The sequence below is a fragment of the Daldinia decipiens genome (assembly GCF_022478715.1).
Source record: "Daldinia decipiens strain CBS 113046 unplaced genomic scaffold F4813scaffold_38, whole genome shotgun sequence".
In the NCBI taxonomy this organism is placed as follows: Eukaryota; Fungi; Ascomycota; class Sordariomycetes; order Xylariales; family Hypoxylaceae; genus Daldinia; species Daldinia decipiens.
This window is the reverse complement of record NW_026054581.1, coordinates 152,733-178,089: the sequence shown is the minus strand read 5'-3', so window position 1 is coordinate 178,089 and position 25,357 is coordinate 152,733. Positions and strand designations below refer to the sequence as shown.

The 25,357-nt window shown below is 48.3% G+C and overlaps 10 protein-coding genes across 10 annotated transcripts; 2 read left to right on the top strand and 8 right to left on the bottom strand.

Annotated features, from left to right (window-relative positions):
• Positions 1-1,681: 1,681 nt before the first annotated feature.
• Positions 1,682-3,402, bottom strand: F4813DRAFT_371349 (uncharacterized protein). Its single transcript, XM_049244607.1, has 3 exons — positions 2,662-3,402; positions 2,182-2,519; positions 1,682-2,112 (listed from the first exon to the last, which is right to left on the bottom strand). The coding sequence occupies exons 1-3, from the start codon at positions 2,771-2,773 to the stop codon at positions 2,107-2,109; spliced, it is 456 nt and encodes a 151-aa protein (XP_049096273.1). The 5' UTR covers positions 2,774-3,402; the 3' UTR covers positions 1,682-2,106.
• A 1,441-nt stretch (positions 3,403-4,843) lies between these two features.
• Positions 4,844-6,882, top strand: F4813DRAFT_212154 (uncharacterized protein). The gene has a single exon (XM_049239685.1). It carries the CDS (start codon positions 5,360-5,362, stop codon positions 6,752-6,754), a length of 1,395 nt encoding a protein of 464 aa, XP_049096272.1. The 5' UTR covers positions 4,844-5,359; the 3' UTR covers positions 6,755-6,882.
• Positions 6,883-7,929: 1,047 nt separating this feature from the next.
• F4813DRAFT_212151 (acyl-CoA N-acyltransferase) lies at positions 7,930-10,184 on the bottom strand. Its single transcript, XM_049239684.1, has 2 exons — positions 8,946-10,184; positions 7,930-8,884 (listed from the first exon to the last, which is right to left on the bottom strand). The coding sequence occupies exons 1-2, from the start codon at positions 10,056-10,058 to the stop codon at positions 8,021-8,023; spliced, it is 1,977 nt and encodes a 658-aa protein (XP_049096271.1). The 5' UTR covers positions 10,059-10,184; the 3' UTR covers positions 7,930-8,020.
• Positions 10,185-10,304: 120 nt separating this feature from the next.
• F4813DRAFT_371337 (proteasome regulatory subunit C-terminal-domain-containing protein) lies at positions 10,305-13,403 on the bottom strand. The gene is made up of 3 exons (XM_049244606.1): positions 12,515-13,403; positions 11,118-12,445; positions 10,305-11,054 (listed from the first exon to the last, which is right to left on the bottom strand). The coding sequence occupies exons 1-3, from the start codon at positions 12,795-12,797 to the stop codon at positions 10,911-10,913; spliced, it is 1,755 nt and encodes a 584-aa protein (XP_049096270.1). The 5' UTR covers positions 12,798-13,403; the 3' UTR covers positions 10,305-10,910.
• A 1,167-nt stretch (positions 13,404-14,570) lies between these two features.
• On the bottom strand, positions 14,571-16,457 carry F4813DRAFT_371335 (uncharacterized protein). The gene is made up of 3 exons (XM_049244605.1): positions 16,083-16,457; positions 15,790-16,024; positions 14,571-15,540 (listed from the first exon to the last, which is right to left on the bottom strand). The coding sequence occupies exons 1-3, from the start codon at positions 16,152-16,154 to the stop codon at positions 14,831-14,833; spliced, it is 1,017 nt and encodes a 338-aa protein (XP_049096269.1). The 5' UTR covers positions 16,155-16,457; the 3' UTR covers positions 14,571-14,830.
• Positions 16,458-16,769: 312 nt separating this feature from the next.
• On the bottom strand, positions 16,770-18,469 carry F4813DRAFT_371333 (uncharacterized protein). Its single transcript, XM_049244604.1, has one exon. The coding sequence runs from the start codon at positions 17,903-17,905 to the stop codon at positions 17,099-17,101; it is 807 nt and encodes a 268-aa protein (XP_049096268.1). The 5' UTR covers positions 17,906-18,469; the 3' UTR covers positions 16,770-17,098.
• Positions 18,440-20,272, bottom strand: F4813DRAFT_212023 (uncharacterized protein). The gene is made up of 2 exons (XM_049239683.1): positions 19,145-20,272; positions 18,440-18,971 (listed from the first exon to the last, which is right to left on the bottom strand). The coding sequence occupies exons 1-2, from the start codon at positions 19,788-19,790 to the stop codon at positions 18,718-18,720; spliced, it is 900 nt and encodes a 299-aa protein (XP_049096267.1). The 5' UTR covers positions 19,791-20,272; the 3' UTR covers positions 18,440-18,717.
• F4813DRAFT_371328 (heterokaryon incompatibility protein-domain-containing protein) lies at positions 20,187-22,475 on the bottom strand. The gene has a single exon (XM_049244603.1). It carries the CDS (start codon positions 22,378-22,380, stop codon positions 20,482-20,484), a length of 1,899 nt encoding a protein of 632 aa, XP_049096266.1. The 5' UTR covers positions 22,381-22,475; the 3' UTR covers positions 20,187-20,481.
• Positions 22,476-22,824: 349 nt separating this feature from the next.
• On the top strand, positions 22,825-23,957 carry F4813DRAFT_211876 (uncharacterized protein). Its single transcript, XM_049239680.1, has one exon. The coding sequence runs from the start codon at positions 22,999-23,001 to the stop codon at positions 23,455-23,457; it is 459 nt and encodes a 152-aa protein (XP_049096265.1). The 5' UTR covers positions 22,825-22,998; the 3' UTR covers positions 23,458-23,957.
• Positions 23,844-25,069, bottom strand: F4813DRAFT_392804 (uncharacterized protein; the record flags this gene model as incomplete). Its single annotated transcript, XM_049247323.1, has 2 exons — positions 23,844-24,413; positions 24,470-25,069. The coding sequence occupies 2 exons, from the start codon at positions 25,067-25,069 to the stop codon at positions 23,844-23,846; spliced, it is 1,170 nt and encodes a 389-aa protein (XP_049096264.1).
• Positions 25,070-25,357: the final 288 nt, after the last annotated feature.

Sequence of the window (25,357 nt, the reverse complement as noted above, 5' to 3'; positions counted from 1 at the left end):
GAGGCGTTGGCACGAACCGATGCATTGTGGAGACGCTGCTCAACACCAGGCAGAATGTCTTGATGCCGATTCCAGTCGGACGTTCCGACAGTCCACGGTAGCAACATGACACCAAATCCACCATCCCTATATCGTAAATAGGCCTGGAACGGCGATACAATGACCTCTTATTCTTGATCTTCAAGCCCAAGATGAAGCGACATCAACCAAAGCAAAGCCCATAATTTAATGAGCATGCCACCCAATATAGGTTATGTGGGAGCCCAATATTGATATTCGATGCTCGGGGAAATATTAAGGGGTGATGACCAGAACAAGATCAACTTGCATCACGTAACAAGCATGCTCCAAGACCATCGGTAGCTACTTCGATCACACAGCGTCAAGGCCTCTCCGGTTGCTGTCGCTTCTAATGAACCCCTGCAAGCCAATCCCTGATGCAATTGGGCAATTCGGATATTCAACCCTAAGTTGCAGCAATCTTTACAGGTTCTGCCCGGATTATCTCCGTAGGGAGAATAAGCCGGAAGCCTCGAGGGCAACTCCTTGGATTGACTTGTGGCGGGCTATAGGCTCAGCGTGTCCAACCAGCGATACAACATTGTTGCCTACTTCCTCGAAGTTGTTGTCGAGAAGTCATAATGTGGTCTTCGTTGATATTTTCTTTTCTTTGGATGGTGCCTGGATGAGCCCGTCAACTACGCATTTTCATTGTACTATCGGTGCATAATATCATGCTCTTGTCCCTCTTTTCATTGTTATCCCATATATCAGAGCCACGAGCCGCATTAACTTGTTGGTAGTATCCGTTGCGGTAAAAGAGAATAACGAGGATACCAGGCCGGCCATTGTTTCCTATCTCGAGAAAGACATTTGGACATTCATCATAGTCGAGGAGGATATCTTCGAATACGTCCAATAGTCAAGGGCGGCTATTAGTTCAAAAGCAAAAAAAAAAAAAAAAAAAACATCTTGTAAAAGGAAACGATACTAGGAGGGTATTGTCAGCAGCAACATCGGGGATCAACTAATACATATACACAGTACCTTCAGTCATTATCAGGGCCTCCTTCCCTGTTAGCACCTCGGATCGGTCCACAATCAGAACAACGAAACTTCAAGTTAAACTCTAACCTTAACCCTAACGAACCTAGCCGCCTATCAAGTTCTTATCAAGCCATCGATCTGACCTCATTACTTGATACCTACCCGAAGCAGCTAGTCCAAACAGCTAATTATCTATTATTCTACTCGGCAACGTACAGTACTCTCGTCATCCCCCCCAGACCAGACAAAGAAAGGCTAGTCGACTCCGCTCCCTTTTTATTCCCCAGCCAGAGAGTCCACATGGCACCCAATTGTTCTTCATGATTGGCAGCTTCGAGAGGCAGACGAGACATGGTGGGGGTTTTATCGATGCGAAGACAGCTAGAAGATGGCAAACCGAACCGTCTAAGTGGGTCATTGTACGGCTTAACGGGATGTGTTGCACAATCTGTACAAAGTTGTGCAGAAGCTAGTCGACATGCAGATACAATCGTGTCTTGGCCCTGGCCAGGGAATCAAGCGAATTCGGTGGACCAGATCTTAAGCGGGAAAACCGCGCAAATCGCAAATCGTGGGGATGGTCAAGTGACCAGGAGCCCTGCTACACGAGTATGCTACGGATATTTCTTATAAGCATATCACGATATAGGCAAAATATCATGATAATTGGTGAGTGGAATTTCTTCTTGATTAGCCCATCTGGGACAGTTCACGAATTCGTTTCTCGTCATCAGGCATAAAAACAAGAAACAAAACAAAAAAAGGGAAGCCTCGGCGATGCTGGTGAAGATGATGGTTGTATTTTACAGACGCCAACCAGAGGTGGCCTTAGTTTTCTCCCATCGTTACATGCCTCAATGCAATGCAAACCCTCCCCTAGGTTTTTTCCCCTATCCACGGGAGTCTATGGACCTCTAATTACTCTAATGCTGGTTCTCCTATTGAACACGGTGAAGGCACGAAACCATCGCGGTGTACCCCTCACTCCGAATTTGCTCATTCACACGTTCCAGACCGTAGTGCGAACCCCAGCCTCCGTAAGTATGGAGGTTAAGTTGCTTAAGTCTGTTTCCCATATGTTAGTATTGTTTAAAGACAAAAAAAATTATTGAGGGATTTTCGGATATTACGTACGAACTTGGCCATGAGAGCAACCATGAGGTCGAAAAGACCGATGGCTTCGACGAAAGCGAAACCCAGAATGGCGTAAGAGAAGAGCTGGCCGCGGAGAGCGGGGTTGCGGGCAACACCGTTAAGGAGAGCAGCGAAGACGAGACCGATACCGATACCAGCACCGGTCAGACCGATGGCGGCGGAACCCATACCCAAGTTCTTGGAGACCTCGACCATGGCCTGGGCGATCTCAGAGGAGTAAGCTCGGCGGGGAGTCTGCTGGAAAACCTGGCGGGTAGTGGCGCTCAGGATCTTGGAGGCTTGCTGGCGCTTGACGGCCTGGAAGGGAGTAGCATTGCCTGAGGTTAACACTTGTTAGCAAGCGCACAAATAACAAACGAAAAAATTTTCACGCCACAATTGAAGTATCAATTGGGGGCATTATGATATTTTTGATACCTCATCGGGTATCAATCAATTAAATTAAATGTTTAAACATACTGATGGTTCGCTTAGCAGCAACGCTGGTCAATTGAGCTCGCATGGCAGGTCGAGCGACCTTGGTGCCCATGGAGGAGGCGAGCCTGGAGGCGACAACGCGAGCGGAGGCCATTGTGATAGACGTGGATGTGAGATGGAGGGGAGAGGCGTTGGTTACAAAGACCAAAGATGACTGATGAAAAGAAGATGGGAGGGAGGAGCTGGTCCAAATCGTCGAAGGAGAAAAAAAATTGAGCTTGCTGACTGGTGTGTGAGTGGGAAAGGAAGAAAAGGAAGGGAGAGCTTCGGAAGAAACGAGAGGAACAGAATCGTCCGGGTTGGCGGTTACTTGGTTACTTGGTTGCTTGGTTGCTAGTTAGCAGCTGGGTACCTTAGGGGGACACAGTGCAACAGCTGGCATGAAGGTCGGTTCCTTAGGGAGTTTCTTGAGAACAGAAGTACCTTCAGCTGTTCAGGTAGGTATGGTAACTAAAAGACTACCACGACTCGAAACCCACAGGGCGAGTGGATTGAGAAGTGGGACGGCTTAACCTAAGAACTGATCTAGGTAAACTTGTTCACATTTTCTTTTTTCTACTGTGTAGTAGAAGACTACCCGATCAGGACAAGGCTGTTGATTATTTTTGACGGTTGGGTTAAACAAAGCAAGACCTTTCGGGCAATACCGGGTCATCCTATACCGGCATCCCGGACACATTTTATCAAAAAAGCTTGAGGCTTTTTTTTTTTTTTTTTTTTTTTTTTTCATTACCCCTTGGCGGATTTTATGATCAAGGACTTCCTTGCAAGTCTTTTTACCATTATTTTCAGGTTGAACAGGTCCGTTATGCATATTAGGTGTATATGGTTATCTTCACTGAAATATAATTCCTTGACCATCTGAAATTCTCGAATGGCATTTTGTAAAACCTCCTTGTACATGTCCTACATAAGAAAAAGAAAAAGAAAATTCGGGTAACGAAAGAGATTTACGGTACCTAGAAGTGACCCCCACCCCCCCAAGCTCCACTGCATGTCATCAACGTCAATACCTGAGACCTCAAGTAGCACATGGGTGGAGCATGGAGGGAGCACAGCAAACAGGAAAGAGTCGGGACGGAAAGGATAAAAGGCGCGAAGCACCCTCGGATTCCGGGAGGAAGGAGCTTTGCAAAAGATTTCTTTTGGTCTCCGACACTTGCTAAAGATCTACCTAGGAAGGGTCAATTTCTTCTTTCCCTCGGTTGTTTTAAGTTTGTTAGTGCAGCTTCTACAGGTACATGAGCTCACCTAAGCCAACCGGGTCAACTACCTATCGACGCTACGACGCTGCGACGCTGAAGCTTCCCGACCGCAGCAAAACTGTACCGAACGGCATCCCGCCCGATTACCTAACCTTCCTTGCTTGCTTGCTTGCTTGCTTGCAGCTCGACCTTCGATCTAACTTTTTTTATTTCTTTTTGGCCCAGTGGCCAATAGGAACGCTTACTCGGGGCACCAGGATTAATACCGATCACCGCTTGAAAGGTACCGTACCGGCTTTTCTAGATACTGGCTTTTTACCACCCACCCCCTACAGCGCAGCGTATGCCTGCAGCTATGTACCTGTGTGTGGTATGCATCCAATTTCCGTTGGGAATTTCCCGGAAGGATTTCTTTGGGGAGAGAGGGAATACATTGGAATGTGAGGCTGTGTGGGTCGCTCAATGCGAAAACTTTTTTCGAGCCACTCAGGTTCCCGGGACGCCGGTACTGCAAGGTGCGCCTTTTAAGCCTCATTGCCTTGGGATGAAGTATTTCCTATTGAGTATGTAACATCGAGTTCTAAAGTACCAGTTACCTGTTTATTCTAAATCTAGTAAAAAGGGGTGGGTTTGACTAATTGGTAAGTACTAATATGAACAGAAATTATCAGTTAATTGATCGTTGAAATTCTATATCGAGATATGTACCTAATGGATAATGTTTGGGTCTTGAAGCGAGATGGCGCAAATTTTTTTTTTTTTCATTCATGTGACCTGTTGTGTGATGCGCTGGTCTATCGGGACCGCCAATTTTCCGAATATCTTGCGGTCTGAGGTACTAAAGTACTTTATCCAATTCGGCGGTAAGCAAGTCACATGATTTATGAACTAGTTACCAGTATGTACCGATTCAGACTTACACCATCTTTATTACATACATGTAGGTAGTCTTTCTTGTACACGCCAATACATACTATTCCATATGCAACCAACCTGTCAAGTGTATTCAATTTTCTTGAAAATCATCAGTTGGCTTTTTCATTCGATTGGATATTGTTTCAACTTTCATCTCAATAGGATGGTTACGAATGATGAAATAAATAAGACATCAACTATCATACATCTCGATTGATTCTTACATCTTAACCCATGACATTATCTACATGTGTCGGTACGAAGTAATCCTGTCGAAAATTCTACCCCAGCCAGCCAGCTACGTGTACACGATACCCCCGGGGAGCTTGGACCATATTTTACCCCTTAGTATCTGCTGCATACCCCGGTGTGTTACACGTGTAGCTGCGTATCTGGTGCCTTATGGTGCCTTGCCTCCAACCATTCATCACCGTCTCTGGATTCTCGACTATACAAGTCAATAACATTTTGTTCTTTCTCTTCTTCGAAAGTTCTATATCACCCAGTACCTATCATTCTTCCAATATTGCCAGCATTATACATCCAAGAGTGCCTTAGGTATGCAGCCGGTTCAGGTTAGGGACCTCCCCTCTTCGGCCTCCTTCTATGCCGCTATCGTCCAACCGCTCAAACTCCGGTATATCTCCGCCAACGCTTCGTCCATAGTCTTCGGTGACAGTACTTCCGGCGCTCCGGTCTTAGAAGTTAAGAGGCTTGCTCCTGGCCAACATCTAAGACCATCTCGCGTAATCCTTTCCGCCCAATCACCCTCGGTTGTATCTGCTTTTCGAACCGCTGCCTTACGAGCGGAACCCGATATACAAATCGACACGTTCGACGAGGGCCGCGTAGAGGTCACCGACTTTGACGGAAACAAAATAGAGGCTGTCTGCTCCGCCGGATATCGTTCCAGCCTAGCACGTGCAAATTCCAGCGCTTCCATTCCCTCACGAGAACCTCGGGCCATGATGAAGCGGAGTGCCACTACTTCCGCTATGGAACCGCCGCGGCGTGAGACATCCGAGGGGTTTGGCGCTGGGGCTGGGGCTGGGGCTGGCACCGGCATGGGCACGGTCCTCGGGGCTGCAGCCGTTGGTGTTGCCGTAGGTAGCGCTTTAACCTATGCCTTTATGAGCAACGGCCGTCAGCGTGCTACCCCGCGTCAAGAATACGAAACCGCATTACAACGGCGCGCATCTTATTCAGACCCGCAGCCGAATGTTCAACCTAGGTACATTGAGGACAAGAAGTATCCACCGCTTAGCTACGGAGCACGGTATGCCCAGATTGAGGCTCCTGCAAGGAGTAGGGCAGTAGAGGACCTCGACGACCGCGCGAGCCGATACTCAGGCCACTATACCACAGCCAGCCGATCTCGTCGCCTCAGCGAGGCTGGCTCCACAAGGCGGCCGGCCATGACCGCCGACGTAGAGTACATAAGCAATGCCGGTACCAAGTACGAACAAAAGCTCCTAATGGACAGGGAGTACCGCAGCCAGGTGGGCGAAGATGACCGTCGCAGTCACGCGCCGTCGAAGTACTCGGCAGCCCCATCAAGGCACACCGCAACGCCATCCAAATACGCCGCGGAGTCCGAATACCGCGGTCGCAGCAGCTCTAAGCATAGAGCTCCCCGGCCGACTCAGGCCGAGACGTACGTCTCGACGCGCAGCAAGCGACCCGTCAGCACGGCACGCCCTCCCACACGGTCGCACAGCCGGGTTTCGGCGCGAGATCTCGATCTCCCCGAGAGCCGCACCGGCTGGGATGACGACGACGACGTGGAGAGTATCGCGCCCGACGACAGCATCAGCTGCGTTGGCGACGAAGGGTATACCAAGCGCACGCACCGCCACGCGCCGCACGGGACTCCGTCGATGGTGGGCCGCTTTCGAAGAGTTGTTAATGAGTTTGACGGCAAACGCAGGCCGTTGTACGGATCCGAGGTTAAATAGATGGACGACCCGCATGCTTGTCTCCCCTGTGGCAGGGATCTCCTTGCTACTTTAAACCACATCTTTCTTTCCACCCACCTTTATTATCTAACACACACACACACACACACACAAACGACCTATCTCATGAACATTCCACACGACAGAAATTAAAACAAACGATACGACATCGGAAATGATTACGATATGAAAGTAGGATGCCTCATGGACACACACATCTGCATACGAGCATGGGCTTTTGAAATTTCTTCTACTGGTTACATGTGGGACAGCATAGGTACATACCTAGGTAGGTACAACAGCATATGTCTACGGCACAACATTGGGCGGTCTTTTTCTTTTTCCTTTTTTCCTTTTCCTGTTTTTCCCCCCCCTCTCCATGACAGAAATGAGCGAGCGAGCGAGTAATCAGGCAGGCGATATGAATGGGCGGTCTTTTCCAAAAAAATATGATTGAATGGGTGCATGAATCGGTCGTTTATATAGTTATATATTCCCTTTTTGGTTCGGTCTCGAGTTTCGTTTGGGTATCTTTCACTTCTTATGGCATATTTTAGCAAATCATAAAAACAGTATTCCTCTTCTCGATATAGATAGAATTTCAGTATTTTAAGATCGGTGTTCTGTTGCTGTTGTGATGAGTTGTTTCATTTGGATGGTGTGGTGTTGTGTTAGCTTAGATGTAGCACATATAGGATGTCCCTGGAACTGGTGATTTGGTTCGGTATTGTTCTTTCGATGTATGTCCGACAAAGGGGCCCTTGAAGGGGTCTCCCAGCTCACTCCCACCCTTACGTGACACCGATGAGTCTGATGACCAAGTGCTCTGTGTCACTACCATGAAGGCTTATTTCTCCTGGGAAAAGCCTATTCAGATACAGGTACCAAAGCGAGTGGGATAAATCTATCTGCCCCTCTCATTATAATGATACAGCAGTGCAGAATCCCAACCAGAATGAGAATACCTTGGGCATACATATAGTAGTTAGGAATATCTACTAGTATAGGTACCTAGGTATAGCAACAGAGAAGAACTACATAACGTCCCCTCAAAGCGAAACCGCTCACCGCGGGCATGTGAACAATCTAGGCCATGGCGTGTTCATATTGCAACGGCCTGATACTATAAAAACACGAATGCGTAAACACCATCAGAATAACTTTAGCATTCGAATATTCAATATTCAGCTATTATACATTCAAAACCTAAAGCACAGGGGTATCTTATATATTTCCATCCAACTTTTCTGTCTCTCCATTACTCTACTACTCTTCACCCACTTCCTCGCTCTCTCCCTCCCTAACCGCGTACCCCTCGACGAAGCCATCCGGGTTGCACGTCTTAGTAAGGTCGATCTTGTTCGCGCCGACCCAGAGCCTGACAGCTTCCCTATCGAGCCTTACGCGGGGAGCCGTCTTCGCCTCTTCTATTTCAACATCTCCGTCGCTGACGCTACCGCCACGCCGTTCGGTTGACCCGTTAGCAGCGGCTGTCTCAGTGGAACTAGGACCTGCATCTTCTACAACGCCCATCTCTCGAAGCACGGCGAGACAGTCCTCGGGCACGATCCACGTGGCCCTGGAGACTTCCTTGACGGTGATTAACGTCTCCCCTTCACCTTCTGTATCATCTTCCCCTTGTCCCTCCGGTATTTTAAGCTCCAGAAGCCACCGCGCAATCTCGCCTGCCCAGAATCGCTTGTACCCCTTCCTACCAAGTTCGGATATAGGTTTCTCAGGCCCGCCTAGAATACACTCGCGCCGGGAGATTTCGTACGATACACCCATGAGTAGGGCGCCCAGACCCTTGCGTTGCCATGGTGGGAACACCAGGATGCACGCCAGATTATTGTTATCCCAGGACAGTTTCTCCTTTGAGAAGAAGCCTACTACCTGCGGTCTCGTCTGCGACGTTGGAGTATGTTGGGAAGTACTAGAAATAGTTGTAGATGGTTGAGAGTTTGGAATTATATCGGTAGACGTAGGAGCGAGAGAAGGAGACGGTTGTGGATCGGGAGTTGGTGGGGGCGTATAGACGAGAAGAAAGTAGTTGAACCCCGTCACGTCGAAGAAGACCGATTTGTTATCTAGGAATAGCTTCGCGAACAGGGATAGATTCTGACAGAACAGCTATTAAATGGTTAGCATCAAGTCGTGACAAACTCGAAGCTTGAAGGAAATGATGGCGTACCCTATCTTTCTCCCCGTCAACCTCCCACACGCTCCACTCGCCGTCATCGCTAATAACTTCTTCTACCTTCGGCACGCCTGCGCCTCCGTCGCTCTTCTTCCTCCCCTTACCCTTGCCAACTACCTCCGCAGTTGTAGCCGTAGTAACACTCGAGAATGCCGAAGGGACCTTCACCGTCCGCGTCCTTAAACCCTTGGGGTGTTTATACACCCTCCGCCCAGGCATCTCGAACGTCTTCTCGCAGCACCTAACATGTTCCCACCACGCGACCAACTCTCTACTATACTTGAAGCAGCACGGGCAGACATACAAGCGTTCGAGCATAGGCGGTGGTTGTCTCTTGCTACCGCCTATCCTGCCTCCCATCTTCCCGCCGCCATCTCTGCCATCCTTGCCGCCCGGATTGGTACTATTCGATATGTCCCCTAGCACCTCCTTGCCATAGTACGAGGGGTACCACGCCTTGAAGCAGATATTACCTAACACGACCTTATCGATGTTGCGATCTGAGCGCGGTGTGGGGGGAGGCTTTAACAACTTGTCCGAGGTAGTAGGGCGCTTTGGCGTCGATGTCACGAGTGGTTTCGTGTGTGTATTTGTTTGATTTGGAATCTGCGGTTGCTGAGGTTGCTTTTGCTGTTGCTTTCGCTGTAATGGCGGCTTGGGGGGCAGAAGTTTGGTTTGTGGAGGGGATGAGCCTGTAGTCGGCCGTCTCGTCGTCGCTTTCTTTTCTTTCTTTTCTTCATGCTGTGAATGCCCCAGAGAATTAATCGGCTCATTTATTCTATCATAGTATTGCGCTTCATCTTCTCCCTCATCACTATTATTAGGTTGTATATTTTCTTTTGATACATTATCCGCCACAACGTGCCTAGTCGCTGTGGTGCTCTCTTGTTTATTGGGTGGCCTCCCTGCTCTCTTCTTGACTTCCCCGTTTTTTTCCAATATTTTCTCGGTATTTGATAACATTTGAGCCTTTTTGATCGAACCGGCACGTACACGACCGCTTCGTAGTAGATGTTCATCGCTATTGGGCGCAGGATGTTGTCTGGTCGCGCGACGCGGTAACTCCGGTTCGGCGTCGTGCGGTCTTTTGCGCTTCTGAGGCGCCATTTTCAATTGTCCAGTTATTTGAAAGGAAGATTTATATAAGCTGTCTTAAACCATATCCTGTAAGTCAAGAATACCTAAACTCTTAGCAAAAAGATAAAAGACGAATGGTTTAAAGTTCCTTGTCAGTCGCGACAACTGCCTATGAAGTGCTTACGTAACCGGTTGCGTTGAACCTAGGTAGGTACTACATTAGGTACCCAGGTACATGAACATTAGGGTAGATTTGTCTCACGTGATACCCTTTAACTCGACCAACGAACCACCAACAGGCTTTAGCATGAATTTGTTAGTAGGTCATACCTACCTTATATATTCGCAAGACATAGCTTGCATGGTGTCAAAGCACAAACATACCACCGCCTTGATGTCTAAGAGCACCTAATTGTCAAAGTGTTATCAAATCCAAGCTTAACCATGACCAAACCTACACCACACTGACCAAACCATAAGTCAAATAGGCTACCTTCGTGTAATATAATATGTAACAGCAATATCAGTGTAATTATCAAACGCGTACTAAAAAAGGGAGCTGTCCTAACTAGCGCTTGGATTTGCTGTTAAGTGTCCTGGCTTGCTAGAAGAAACCTACTATCTCACACGCTTCTTCCCAGCCAACAAAACGAGGCTTTCTCTCCGTCGATATCTATTACAATAGGCCGAATGACGTTGTTTATATTTGGCCGCGCCAGTATTGCGGCCTCTTCACTTCTCTCGGTCACCAAACTACAACTTTCACCGATGCAAATAAGCTGGCTCCCCCGTTCTCGCGTGCTAAACCATCATCGGCCGAGAATGGCGCAAAGAGTAGCACCCGAAGTCCTTCCTATTTCAGAATACACGGGCTAAATTATTTTACATTCCCTCGAAGTCTCCGCCGAGGTCATCTTCGTCTAGGTCACCTTCTTGTATCTCCTTTGCCATCTCGCGCTCTCGTTCGCGTGCCTCCTGAGCATTCTTCAACTCAAGTCTGTGCTGGTTCATGGGGAAACGCATGGCCTATTCATAAATGAGTCAGTCTGGCTGGATTCGAAGTAGTTAATATGGGCGATAGCAACGTACCTTCACACTCTCGTCGTGTAGCGCAAGACAAGCTCTGATACGATCGTGGAACGCCTCTCCCGGTTCCCTGGTAGCGTAAACGTCACCAACCTCCTTGCTCTTCATGAAACCTCGTTCCCGATCTAAGGTCGCCTCGATGACACCGTCGCGGATCGCCTTGGCGACAATGTACTCCGCGCTCTCTTCACTACCAAGATGCAGGCGGATGCATATGTCGCGCAGAGAGATACGGCTATAGCTCAAGCTCATCATGCGGATGCCAGTCTTGATGACATTCTGGCGAAGGCGCAGGATGAGCGAGTACGTCCCGTCACGGCGGAAGGTGTCGGCATGGTCAGCGATCGTCACCTCGAAATCCTCCAAGTTACCTACTCGCACAGCTTGGACGAGCAAGAAGTATGGGTGAAGGGCTTGCTCCATATTGGAAACGCGGAAGGTAGCACGTTCGGGGATATCACCCATCAGCAGCTCTACGACGAGTAGAAGCTTTGTCGCAGTTTGCGCGAAACCCAGGGCGCACGAGCTCGCCGGCGCTTTTCGTGTGGCTGCCGTTAGATGTTCGTGTGCTTCAGTGTAGCGCAACTGGATGGCTCGGATCCGACCGAGGTAATAAAGGAAGCGTGCAACTTGGTTGTTGGCAGCATTCTCAGGGAACTGGGTGTGAGATACGAGGAGATCCGCTTGAGAGATGTGGGAGGTTAGTAGGTAGCTTCGGAGAAGGAGAACGATAACCGAGGCCTGAATGTCGATATCCTTTCGTAAGACGGCAGTCCGGAGAGCAGTCAAGAGGGTCGGGCGGATCGCAACGATCGGAGACTGAGGAGATGGGGGCAAAGGTGCAAGCTGCTCGCAGAATAGAGAGTAGTAGAAGTAGGCCTTTGCGGAAAGCGAATCTAGAGTCCGGCGATTCAAAGAGTGGATGCGCTCCGAAAGGTATTTGGAAAATTCCGCTCCCTGCTGGAACTGCTTCGCGTCAAAGAGATGGACTTGAACCAGGATGCTCAGGAAGATATCGATCTCGGGAATGACTTCCTTATTCTCCTTCTTGTTTCCGTTCTTAGCGGGAGCCTTTGGTTCGCTATCAATCTCCATCTCAGAACTAGGCTGGCGACCTAGCGGTACATCTTCTTTTCCGATAGCAACTAGAAGTTGCTTAGCCACGTTGGCGGATGTGCTCGAGACCGAAAAAGTCTCTGCGATAACCTGGGCTAGGATATCCGGTGTGAGACGCTTCCGGAGGGAAGAGATGGATCTTAAAGCCCTTAACGAGAATCTGGCATCGAATAGAGCTACTGCGCGGTCGAGGAGGGCGAAATTACTCTTAATATCTATAATGGAAGATAATATGTTAGATTGTTATATGCACGAGTTTATTTAGGTGATGACGTTGGCTATACCTGTGATGGCCTGGGTGACGGGGTCGACCTTGACCTCGAGGTCCTCCGGCTTATCCACGTCCATTTCGATATCTCCGTCAACGTCAGGCGGAGGTGGTTGGGAAGATTGTTTTGTGGTCTTCGAAGGGGGGACGACAACCGTCATATCTTCGCCTTCCTTGACACCCTTCTTGCCCTTTCCCTTAAGCGAGGACTTCTCGTCGGTCATGTCAACGTCCTGGTTGTTCCTGATACCGTTCTCGACCGGCTCCTTTCCGTTTGAATGAGGCGTTTTCCCTGGCATATCGGCTAAGAGAAAATCGGGTTGGAAAGGGAGAAAGGCGACTGGGGCCGTTGATAGACGGATGGGTCGACGTTGGGTGATATGTCGACTCTAGGCCGTGGAATGGAGGGTTGATGACGATGACGATATTGGATGCAGCCGACAGGTGATATCGCGAAGCGCGCTCACGTTGGGGAGGACCCTGCAGCAAGAATCTGAACTGATCTGGGGTCGGCTGGCAGCGGGAAAAACACAAACCGGGTGTCTAAATAAAACAAATGAGAAAAAGAAGTGTGCGTGATATAGATACACGCAACGGAAGACGTGGTTGGATTGAGGGAGTTGGTTAAGAATTGGCTGATTATGAGAGATGGAAAGAGTAGAAGGGAGGAAATTGATGTCGTTTGGTCAGTCACAAGTTCCAAGCAAGACTTGGTCAGAGTGATGCAAGTGAAAAAGCCCTGGGGAAAGAGTTGTCGCCTGATTAACCAACGAAAAGGCCGCTGGAGTACCTAGAGCTTTACCACCGTTTAGGTCTATTTAGGTGACTTCAGCGAACCCCGGAGCCCTAAAGGAAGCTTGAAGATGTACTCCGAAAAGGGTACGAAAATTTGGACTTGAGAGTACAAGAATCTTAGCTGCGTTGTTCCGCAGAACACTAAGTATTTTCGGTACCGGTCATTTTCTGGGGCGACCTTACGTCGGGTATCCACTCATCTAAGAGTGACGTTTGCGAATTGGTGCCTGTCCAGACTTACCTGCCACCCTGCCACCAGAGCTCCGACTGAAATCGAACTTTAGAGCAACCAATCTGCGCCGCATTTCTAATGCACGGCATCTACCAGGAAGCCACAGGCCATAGGTACCTACCTACCTAGGTAATTTTAAAGATTGAACTTAGCAACGGCCGATAAGAAATAAAATACATATACATACCAATACCTACTCCCCGTATTTAAATCTTGACCTACCTATACTTTATTACGATTTCTTACCCGACAATTACAACAGCAGCAACACTCGCACCCCGATATCGCGCAATCAGCAATTTTTATACCAGCCTCCATATAAAATTCATTTACGACTTCATATGCTCGAACACGTTGATGTATCATTGCTTACGCTGTGGCCCAACCATTGGCCTAGACTGCCACATGTCCGTGATTGACAGGTGCTATCGCGTATGTATTCCCCTCCTACGATCTACCCGTCTCCGTCTCCCACTCGTTCTCAAGAGCTTTTTGCGGAAACTCTACGAATATAGATAAGTACCTACCTAACCTAATCATGCGGACTAAGACGGTCGTTTTCTACCTGCCGTGCACACTTGACCTAGAATATGTTCTATAGGTGGGTAGTGAGGGCGGGCATGTCGCGCATTTCTACCATTTGATTATAGTCTTTTCGTCTCTTTTAGGCATTTTTTATAAATGTGATACCTAAACACTAAGGGAAGCAATGATATATGACGAATTCACTCCTATACCGGCATACCATGGCCATAGGTAAGCTGGTCATATAAGATCCCGCTATATCCAGAGATCCGACTTGTTTTTCGAGTTGTAATACAGTTTATATTGTCTTTCGCTACTAAATCACCAATACACTCTGGATATCTAATCCGATTGGTCTGGTTCAATCTAGATTTAAGAGCTTGTAGGCGTAAGATACGTTTCCGTCTGAAATTGGTGTTCGGTGAGGACTTCAAAACGATGGCGTGGGCTCTTGTGAGGGAGTTGCATATATATATAATCAATCCCAAGCTCATATATATCACAAGAGATTGAAGACAGGTAAAAAACGACATTTTGATTCAACTAGGTTAAAGTGCTATCCGTATACAGAGCTACGTATGAGACGAGGAAGATGCTAAATAAGGGGTAACGACAGGAAGATCGATTCTACTACGAATGAAACCCACGCGTAAGCCGAATGATATTATAGGTTCGAACAAGAAGAAAGAGAGTCACATAAAAGCTACTCTCTTGTTGCTAGCCCTGAAAGGTTCGTGAGATAAATACCACCATATTACCAGCAACACCACCCACCCCCCTTTAATGCGAAAACGGCACCTCGCCACTTTCTCCCATCCGGACGCCTACGGCCGTAGCCTCATCTAAATCCTCGACAGGCAAGCCAAGCAAGTCATTATGGAGCTCCCCCTTGTAGTCACCGTCGCCATGTGGGAAAAACATGCGACTATACAGCATCTTAGTAAAGAGCTTCCAGTTCCCCTCCTGCAGAGCAGCCCTGCCCTGCCCCCAGCGCTCCTCGGCAGATTCGCGGGTAACAGTCCAATCGGCATCCGCGGTGCCAGTGACGCGCTTCACGCTCTCGAACATATCGCGCTGGGCAAGGCGGAAACTCGAGACGTACACGCAGCCGTTGCGGAACTGCGACAGCGTGGGCGACATATCCGCCCCGTCGTCCGGGAACTCCTTGAGGCTGAGAAGCGCGGCGACGGCCCGCCCGCACTGCGGCCACGTGCTCGTGCGGATGGGCACCGTGCCGTCCCCAAGCTCGACGAACGTGCGCTTGTTAAAGTCGAATCCGAAGCGGTCGGGTCCGCCGCCGAGGCTGAACTCGTACCAGAAGTTGCACACGAGAAGGATGTACGAGCTGGCGCCAAGGCTTTCGATCTCCGAGGTGATGCTGTCCCGCGAGGCCTTCAGCATGCTATCTTCGCATAGCGCGTCGTTGGCGGCGTCGTGCCCGAACCAGTTGGGTAGGATGTACGACACACCGGCCTTGGCGGCTGCGCGTACTGTTGCAGCGAAGTTAGCATCTCAGCTATCACTTCTCAGCTATCACTTCTCAGCTATCACTTCGAGTAACAAGTTCCCAGAGGACGCCGGGGACATATTGGGAAAATGCGGTTAAGCAAGCGATTCTCAAACCCGGGCCGATCCTTTCCAATGGCGTCTCTGGGTAGATTTGGAAGGACATTGGAAAACTCGAACTACGAAGGGTGCTTGTTTCCGACAAATTAAAAGGGGCTGTCAATGCTACATACCAAGCTTGCTGACACTGTCCCTTGGAGCGTGGACTGACATAGAAATGATCAAGACCTGCTGCCCGCGAAGCACCTCTACAAGTTCGGTGTCGTCGTCACCGCTATAGTTGACGCGAGCAACTTGAAGGCCTTCGGGAAGCTTTTTAGTGCTGCTAGGCCGCGTTATGGCTGTTAAGGTATGCTTGCCACTCTTGAGCAAGTGCTCAGTCAGGACGCTCCCTATCTGACCACCAGCCTGCGACTTGTTAGTGATATATTTATCCTGTGCAGAGTAAAGTTGAAATCCCACGTACCCCCACGATGGCGATCTTCTCTATGCGGTTGGTAAAGCCATCAGGCTGATCCTTAGCATAATTTGCAGTCATGGCTGTCTTGGTATTATCCCACTATCAGAAAGCGAAGACGTATGCTTGTTATCTATAGTCATTTCGACAGAAAAGTACGTGCTACGCTGGATATATTTATTTACAGATAATGAAAAAGCCAGCCGTAAAACATTATAAGTCAAAGATACGTGCTAGACATCGTCGCTCCTCCGGAGTTTGTGTTTCCTAGTTTGGTCCGGATTTAACGGATGGGCTTACCGGACCTAGGTTAGGCCCGGGATGCCAACCGAAACGGACAGGATGAAATCGGAGATATGGTCCTTCAGGTAGCGTCTATCAGGAGATAGTGCTAGTGATTAGCAAGTAGCAATATACCTTATTCCTCCTTTTCTATATTGTCGTATTCCTGGCCAAGTAAATAAGTTTGTTACTGTAAGCCCCTTTTTTCGTAAGCTTGTTTAAATTCTTGGTTGGTATATACTTGGGAACGCTCGCGCCTTAATTCGGTGCTTTCTGCCCTTTAAGGCCAATTCCGAATCAGAACTAATTCTTCCTACGAGCTTTTATAGAGACGGCGCTTATGTGAAGTTACTATCTTCTGTTAGGCGCAATTTATAATCTCGAAAGTATATCACCAAGCGGAGGAAATCCACGTTTGTAGATATAGGATTGCACATTAATTATATTACTCTGTCAAGCGTTCTCCTTTTCGCACCCATTTTAGAATCCTAGCCCTCTTCCAGTTTCCCAGCCTGCCAACAACCAGTAGTAGTATTGAGTGGTGACTACTAACCATGACCCCCCCTTCCCCCATACCTAGTTCCTAACCCCAAATCCATACGTAGCTAAACTTGCCGAGCCGAAAAGAAGCCAACCGAAATACACTTAAGAGATGAGATGGCTGAAAAAGGAACATGCTGCTGATTTTAGTGCATTTTGTACCCCGAAAATAACGCCCCGGATAATAAAAAATTGGCTCGATGCTAGTCTGACCAATCGTTGATGGTGCCGCCACACGTAGAATCCATATCATAGTCGTCGTACCAGTAATCATCATCCTCAGATGGCAACGCCCTCTCAAAGATTCTGTCTCCGATCTCAGTCTGCACCTTCTGGTAACCAGCACGGAAGCATTTATGCACGACCTCGCTCGTCTCCGCCAACTCATTATCGTCGATGCTAACCGTGGTTCTCTCGGAAATATTGCTAGCGAAGTATTGCAAGATGGGTTCTAGCCAAACAAGCCATCTCTGCAGCTCCTCGTCAATGCAATTTTGGAACTTGTCCTTACTACCAGACGAATCGTAATGTCCCCGAGCCTTCCACGGCTGTTGCAGAACGAGCGAGAGATGCGTCAAATCTGTAAGAAGCGGATCCCATATCTTGGGGTCGAAGTTGACGGGCTCCATGTACCCAAGCTCCTGAGGGTGCGTGACAAGTCTCAAGGAACGGATGCGCCGTATGTTGACGGTTCCGAACTTGAGAAATTTATCGTGAGAATCGGCGTGGGTATGTATGACAAAGGTATTGCGCTGGTACAAGACGTCGAGAGCCTCGTCGCTGATCTGCTTGGACACGTAAAGGATGCTGGTTCTTCCTCGAGGCACAATGTCATCCTCATCGCCGCAGAACGTCGACCCGGAATCGTCCCACATCGACTTGATCCACCGGTCGAGCTTGGGAGTCAGAGATTGGACGCCGACGTCGTCGCGGAAGAGCAGCAGTTGGAGGTAGATCTTCTCCCGGATCTCCAGGGGGAGACGGAGGAAGATGCTTGATTGGCTCACCATAGTGGGACGAGGCGTTGGATGCTATCGAATTATAAGACAGTCCGGACGAAGGAATTCCAGGGCAAGATCCAAGTTATTAAGATTTCCGTAGAGTGCGGGGACGTTTACATGGAGTTTTTATATTGGCCGGGAATGGGTTCCAGACTCACGTGCTCGTGCTTGTGCTTGTGCTTGTGCTTGTGCTTGTGCTTGTGCCAGTGCTCGTGCTCGTGCTCGTAGGAGTGGGAGTGGGAGTGGGAGTAGGAGGAGTCGTACGCCCTCTTTAAACCGGACGTCCTAGGACCATATGCACGATGCCGAATTACGAATGTCGGGGCTTTCCTTCCTATAGATTCCTATGGATTCCTATGGATTCCTATCGAGGTGTCACATGAAATTTATGATTCTTGCTTTCTGTCGAAAATATAGGATTCCGTGTTGCTGTTCTACTTTACTGTCTCGATGTTAATTGGCGTATGAGATTAAGGTCGGGAATAGTAGAGGGGTAGAATTTCTCGGTGTGCAAGCCGTGTCACGTTTATAGATATCAAAGCTTAGACCTTGTTACCTTGCTTGACGCCTCTCGGCTCGGTCTGCATCATGTATGTTTTGTTAATAGTTACGTCATCTGTAACGTAATTCCGGACTATTGCATCTTCTCCAATACAATATCACCTAACTATACATTTCCTTTTTTTTTTGTCTTTTCTTTTTCTTTGTCTTTTCTTCTTCTTCTTCTTCTTCTTCTTAGTCTTTGCTTCTTCTTATAGCCGGTCAGTCGTATCCTTCCTCCTTATACAGCCCCTACTTATACGTACAGCCAACCTGGTCATTTACGGGAAAATACTTGTAAGAACCTCTCCGTATTCTGTGTACGATAACCCCATTTTTTCAATGTCGTAGTCGTTCCAATACCCTCCCCCAGCCACCGCGCTTTTTGAATTCCAACTTGTGAACTTAGACCGTGCTTGTGTAGCCGTCGTCCCCTGCGACGGCTTAGAGTCGTTTGTAACCCATACCAGCGGTACCACCTTCATGCCTAGAGCGGTTTGCCAGCTGCCCGGGTCGTTGCCTGAACCTCCGTCGTCTGCAACAAGAGTCAGCAATTTCTTCCTTCTTCCATTAGTAAGACGACAGATGAGGTCAGATATGTCACGGGAGTAATATCCCCTTAGTCAGTTCGACAATGAAACGTCGGCTCCCGAGACAACCTAAAAAGTGGAAAGGGGGAAGAGGGGGGGTGGCTTCGATGTTACATACAGCATTGCAGATACATCCTATCCAACAGCAAGTTCGGTTCGTGGAGACCGTTATTACTCTGCGTCGTGACGTTTTTCCAGAAGTCTGAGTTTGTATACGGAGCGCCCGTGTATTTATATCCTATCGTGCCGAGCATTTTCGCAAAGGCGACAGTACTGGTGACATCGTATAGAGACTCGTCGTCGTTGTTGACGGCGTCGAGACTCCATGCTGTCTTTAACGCCTTGAAGTTGCGGTAGAGCCTCGTCTCGGCACCGGTTCCCGGGCTGCTCGTCAGTTCGCGGACGTGCTGAGAGTTCATCGAGATCTCGATCCGGTTAATGCCCGTGTCGCCTGTCTTAAACGAGCGGACCTTGTCGGAAAGCGCTGTACCCCCTACATATCCACCGTCAGATGCGATTAGTGTGTCATTGCTTCCTGGAGTGTTCGAGTAGTACATGATGTCGCCATTTTCGAGGATTCCGACGCCGAAGATGATGACCGAGTTGAAGCCCGAGGTCTTTAAAGATGTCGTGTTTGACTTGAGCACGTCTTTGAATAAGTATATAGCTCTTATGCTACTTGATGCGCTCGCATTAGAAGCAGCGGAAGCATGCTGGAAAAAAAGCTCGAATAGCAGAGCTCTTAACAAGACGTGGAATAGCATCGCTATTGGCTTATGCAACGTTTGCGTCCGACGGGGTATTGGTCGTGATAATCATTCAAATCTGACTGTGGCACTTCTTTAGTTTAAAATACTTTTTTCTTGTCGGGGTGCTGCTATTGAAATAATCCTGGATCGAGCTATAAACAGGTCGAGACTGCGGAGGACCTCATGCGCAATATATTTCCCCGGTTCATGGTAGCATTGAATGCTTCCGGGGAAATGGGCAGCGAGTTTTCTTGAGGTAATGGTACGATCACCGAAAGCCTTTTTGTTTTCGCCAGCGGCTAAAATCCGTAACCGTGATAGCTCTTATAATACGAATGCTACCGCAGCATACTCTTAACTAGATCGGCGTTCACTTCTGTTTCGGGAAGCTCTTCAAGGACATGCTCTGATGTGTATTCTTAGCGCTTAAAACAAAGTGCTATTATAAACCTGTCTCTAACTGGTTTAAGAATCACGATGTCACGCTGGAAATATAATTTAAAGCGAAGATAAACATTTCCAAACCAAGCTTAGCTGCCTTTAGGTACTTAGACGGATACATACCTAGGTAACAACTGGTTCAACTGGTTCTATATTCAAAAAGGGTTGAGAGACTATTATTTGATAGCCCCAGTCTCTCATAGAGTAGAAGGTACGTGGGTCTCGCCAAGGTGATAAGGCCCTTGGTTTCTACAGCTCTGCCAACTCAGTATACTATGAGATCAGAAAGACAACTATCCCAGCCCACGAGTTTGAAATCATAATATAGGTAGCAGCAACCTATGAACTCCAGAGGTCTATAGTCGCGGTTACTACAATCTTCTCTCGAATACACTTGTTGGTTCGCTTGGCTATATGTATATTGTAAAGAATCCCGAACAATCAAGCCGGAGGTTGTCTGATTCCCTGGGAGGTCGCTCTCGGGTGTCTTCATCTTCGCGTCTATGGCGCTGACCCTGTCTCCTTCGCGTAAATCCGAAAACCCTATACCTATAACGCTAGTCTTAAGACCCGGCCTGGCATTTGGATCTGGAAGGGCGACGAAGAAGCAGCGCGTTGTCGCCTCTAATCTCTTCCAGGTCTCTTCTACCTGTACATATCCACTTGATGTGGCATTGGGCCAAAATTTCGTCCAAAAATCACGAATAATTGCTCCGAGCTCGTGTCTCTTTTCAGGTGGCGAACGGCTAACTGAATCGGTTAAAGGGATGCCTGCCAATGCCCAGGGGAGCAGGTTGTTGATTACGCGATGCGTGACCCAATACCAGAGTTGCTCATCATTTATCGCATCGGAATCTCTGGTAGTGTTGGCAAGATACCATTCCCAGACGGCCGTAGCTGATCGTGCAATAAAATCAGGAAAATCTTCGTTCTCACCACGGAACACTGCCCAAGAAACAGTAAGCGGAACCTCAGGCCTCCCATGAACTGATGGGCCCTTGAAGAAATTCATAGTCAAAGAATATGACGCATTACCCAAACGTCTTTGGACTGACTGGCCCTCCATGAAGTGCGGCTCGAACGGAAGTCTACCAGTAGATGGTATCCGCCAATCTGGGACCCAAGAGGGTAGCCCGTCTACTCTATTTCCCCTCTGACGTGTGCTTGTCTCGGCCAATACCCAAAATAGCAAATTTTCTACCTCCCCCTTAGAATTTGCATAGGCTTCCGCAAAGCTAGTAAAGACTTCTCCTGTCGAATAGGCATAATTTATGTCGATATTTACCCCATCCCTTTTAAGACCAAATATTGAGTAGATTCGATCTCGAGGGTCTGCGCAATCAAAGTGTTCGAAGGCATGAAGCAAGTTTGCCATATTGGTGGAGTTTCCTTTCTTCCTCGAATCGGCGCGAGCTGGGTTTATTGAGGACTCAATTTGAGGCATCGACCACGTAAGCCATAAGTGGTAAAGAGAAATTGCCGATGCAAGCGATGGTGTTGGTTGAGCAATTTCCCTAGCTATAAGCAGGACCCTGGAGAGTTGCTGCCAGGATAGCTCTATAGGACCGCAGTGTAACGACACACTTGGGCTCATGACAAGCTCTTGAATAACCCAACGACGAGTAAACCACGCGAGCTGGGTGATTGATATCACATGCGATAGCGCTGAAGCGTCCAAGACTCCCGGTTCTTGAATGTTCTCAGAGATCCTGGTAGCAATCGTCCGCATGACTTTCATTGACTTGATATCACGATCCTCGTTCCCAAGCCAGACATTGGTATACGATGCATTGCGGTATATCTCTGTCATAAGTGGGATCTGAAAGCTTTTCTCTTCGTCATCTTGCTGGTTAATACATACAGCGTCTACCCATATCCATTTTAGACAACTAACAAAACGGAAGCGCCGAAGGGCATTAGCTAAATTTGTAGTTATGAATTTGACGGAGCCGTCTAAGAATAACGTCTCGGAGAAGTCGGGCTGGCCCCAGGTATATGATAAAGCTGCATAGGGTAGATGCATATCATCATCGAGATCAAGATTCCGAAGACTTCCCTTCAGCGGCTCAGAGCCAGTGTCGCCATGCCGTATCTCAAGCACCCTAATATGCCGATTTGAAGGAAGAGGCGAGTAACGGTGTGTGAGTAGCGGTGAAAATGCCATTAGGATCGTGGATCGTGGATCGTGTATCGTGTATCGTGTATCGAATCGTATGTAGTTTGTAAGCTTGAGATAGTAGAAAGTAATTGAATTATAAGCTTGGGCTATTACGCTGCAAGGGAGAAACCTCAGTAGAAAGGAATTATAAGTTTTATAGGATATCGAAGTTGTTGGACGTAATAAAGGAGGTAAATCCTTCATGTTATTAGTTTCGGGTTACATATTAAATTCGTAGTTATCATATTTTAGGAGATACCCTGGAGTTTTTGTTTCACAGCCGAGACATTTCATAAATATTAGGTACCTAATTAAATATGTAAGAAATGACTTATTATGAAGTAGAAAAGAAGTACATGTATCTTTGCCATATTATTCGGAATTAATACAGATTGTATAGGTAGGTACCTATAGATAGGTACCTAACATTATGTAGATGAAATGTTCCAACATAAGATGAAATTGGCTGCAGCTGTAGAATCTAGTTTAAACCCCGAATCAGCTGTTGACGGGCTGACGAGAATTAATCAATAATGACGTATCATCCTAAAGATTTCAGTCAAAAAGGGCCACCAAGTTTACGCTACCTATATTTTGAATGAGATTCTATAAGCTTGTACAGACATGCCTCACCATAAACGAGAGGACCTCCTTAACGCCGCCATAGGTTTCTGTGAGAGCTTTGCGCAGAAAAAACCACCCGACGAGATCTTAAGCCATTTCTCGTCCTCCACCCACATATGGGCATACGAGCATGGACTCAAAGAACTCGCCCCTTTCCTCGGTCGCGAATTCCGGGGGCACGACGGCGTGCAGGAATACTTCAGCACTGTCTCCTCGTGTCTGAGCTACGAGAATATGTGCTTCGCGGATTATATTATCGATGCTGTTGAGAATCGCGTCGCAGTCCGCGGCACCGCCAAGTTCACGTGGACGGCTACGGGCGAGAGCTGGGACGAAGTCTTCGCGTATGCGCTTAAATTCGATGATCAGTACAAAGTCTTTAGCTATCAGGTCTGGGCCGACTCTGGCGCTGCATATCTTGCGAGGAAAGGTCATCTAAAGGAGTTAGAAAGTGATTAAAAGCAATCCACTAGTTTATGATGAGTGCGAGACATTCTCATGCTGTTCCAAGAAGTTACGCTGATATATCTACCTAACCTAGGTTAGTACGCTCAGAGGCCCCAGTAGTGAAGAGATAGTGTTTGATATACCACATCACTTATCATTTACACTCTCTATGCTCTAATAAGTGCTTCTATCGCTCGCTTAGTGAATTCTCAATAACTAGCATGCCAATTGCCACCGTGTAGAATTTCAGAATACCGCCCGTTTTCTATACAGGCGATTTTGAGCACATAATTAACTCGGCACGTCTCCAGGGATCGGGCTAAGTGGAAACCAACTAATATTGAGGTGGAACTCCCCACTCCCTTTTAACTCCCATCGAGATTGTCCATCTTAACTCTTCATTTCCTCTTCGCGTCGTTCTCGCTTTCCTGGACAAGCTCGTCACGCTCCCAGAGCAGCGCAAATGCACCAGCTACGAAGCCGCCAAGGAAAGACCACTTTGCGGCCGTTTGTATGGCCTTCGCCGGAGAGGATCCGGTTTGTTGAAGATACAAGTACAAGGCCCATATGAGCATCGCTCCGTTTCCTAGGTACAGATCGAACAGGTAGAAATCGGCAACCAGGGGGCCAAACCTACCAGGTCCGTTTGCGAGCGGGTCTATTGCCGGCTGTCCGAGGAAGGGGTGGGGTAGCCATGTCTTCCTGAAAGTGATGTCTGAGAAAAAGGAGGCAAACCCGGGGAATGCGTAAATGAGAGCGGAACGTAAAGGACCAGGTAGCACGGATGTGGCCATGAATGGCAAATGCGTTAGCACGGAAACCGCCATATTGAATTGGTATACTGTCGACACAGCCACATAAAAGCCCTTGCCGGGTGTAGTAGGCTTGCCGTTGGTGTCCTTCGGACCGAGAGTGCCAACTGTGGAGTTGGCCACGCTCTTGAACAGGTCCATAGCAATCACCGTCCACTAATGTAAATATGATTAGAATTTAGAAAGATGCAAGACAATCTCTATCTACTTACCGGTCCAAATGGGATCCAGAAAGCAATCCAGCTATAGTGGCCGATGGAAGAGAAGAGCGAAGGCAAACTCATGAAGAGAGTAGGAATAAGGGTTCCTAAGGTCAGGGAAATAGGCATAAGTGCTAAGTCCCAGAGGTCCACGAATAGGAGCTTCGCAGATTCACCCGTAATTCTGCCACCCTTGCTTTCCAACTTCGAGATAGGCGACGTGAGAAGATGCAACCCGAAGTATAGCGGTAAAGAAAACGCCCACGAGATCGCTTGGAAGACCACGCCGAGGGTTCCAGCCCAACTAACGGCGAGACCGCGATTTCCTGCTCGCCTACACTCGAGCAAGAGAAGACCCCATCCGACGCAGAACTGGCCCATAGACTCGATGTAGAGCGCCCAGGTGTTCCAGCGGAGCTCGGGGTCGTCGATCAGCGCCGCCACGAAGGCCGTCCAATGCGAGATTATCGCATCCACAAACCCGACGCCGGTGTACTTGTACTTGAAAGGCACCGGGCCACCTATTAAGACCACAGCTTCTTCACTCCCGCCGGCGATGGCTCTTAACAGCTTACCTAACGGACCTGCGAAAAGCTGTCCGTCGGTAGCCATGACCCCGAAGAGTCCCATCCCCAAGAAAAGCGCGGAGAGCGCAAGCCTCCCTTGGGACGCCTTTATCAACGAGTCAGCCCAGTTGCGAATGTACTATACAGAAACCTGGGCGGGAAGTCTTACCATGAAGGGTTACGTAGTAGAGCTGTATCACAACTACAAACTCTCAGACTCTCAGACTCTCAGACTCTCAGACTCTCAGACTCTCAGACTCTCAGACTCTCAGACTCTCAGACTCTCAGACTCTCAGACTCTCAGACTCAGACTACAAGCCTAAGAATAGGAAGA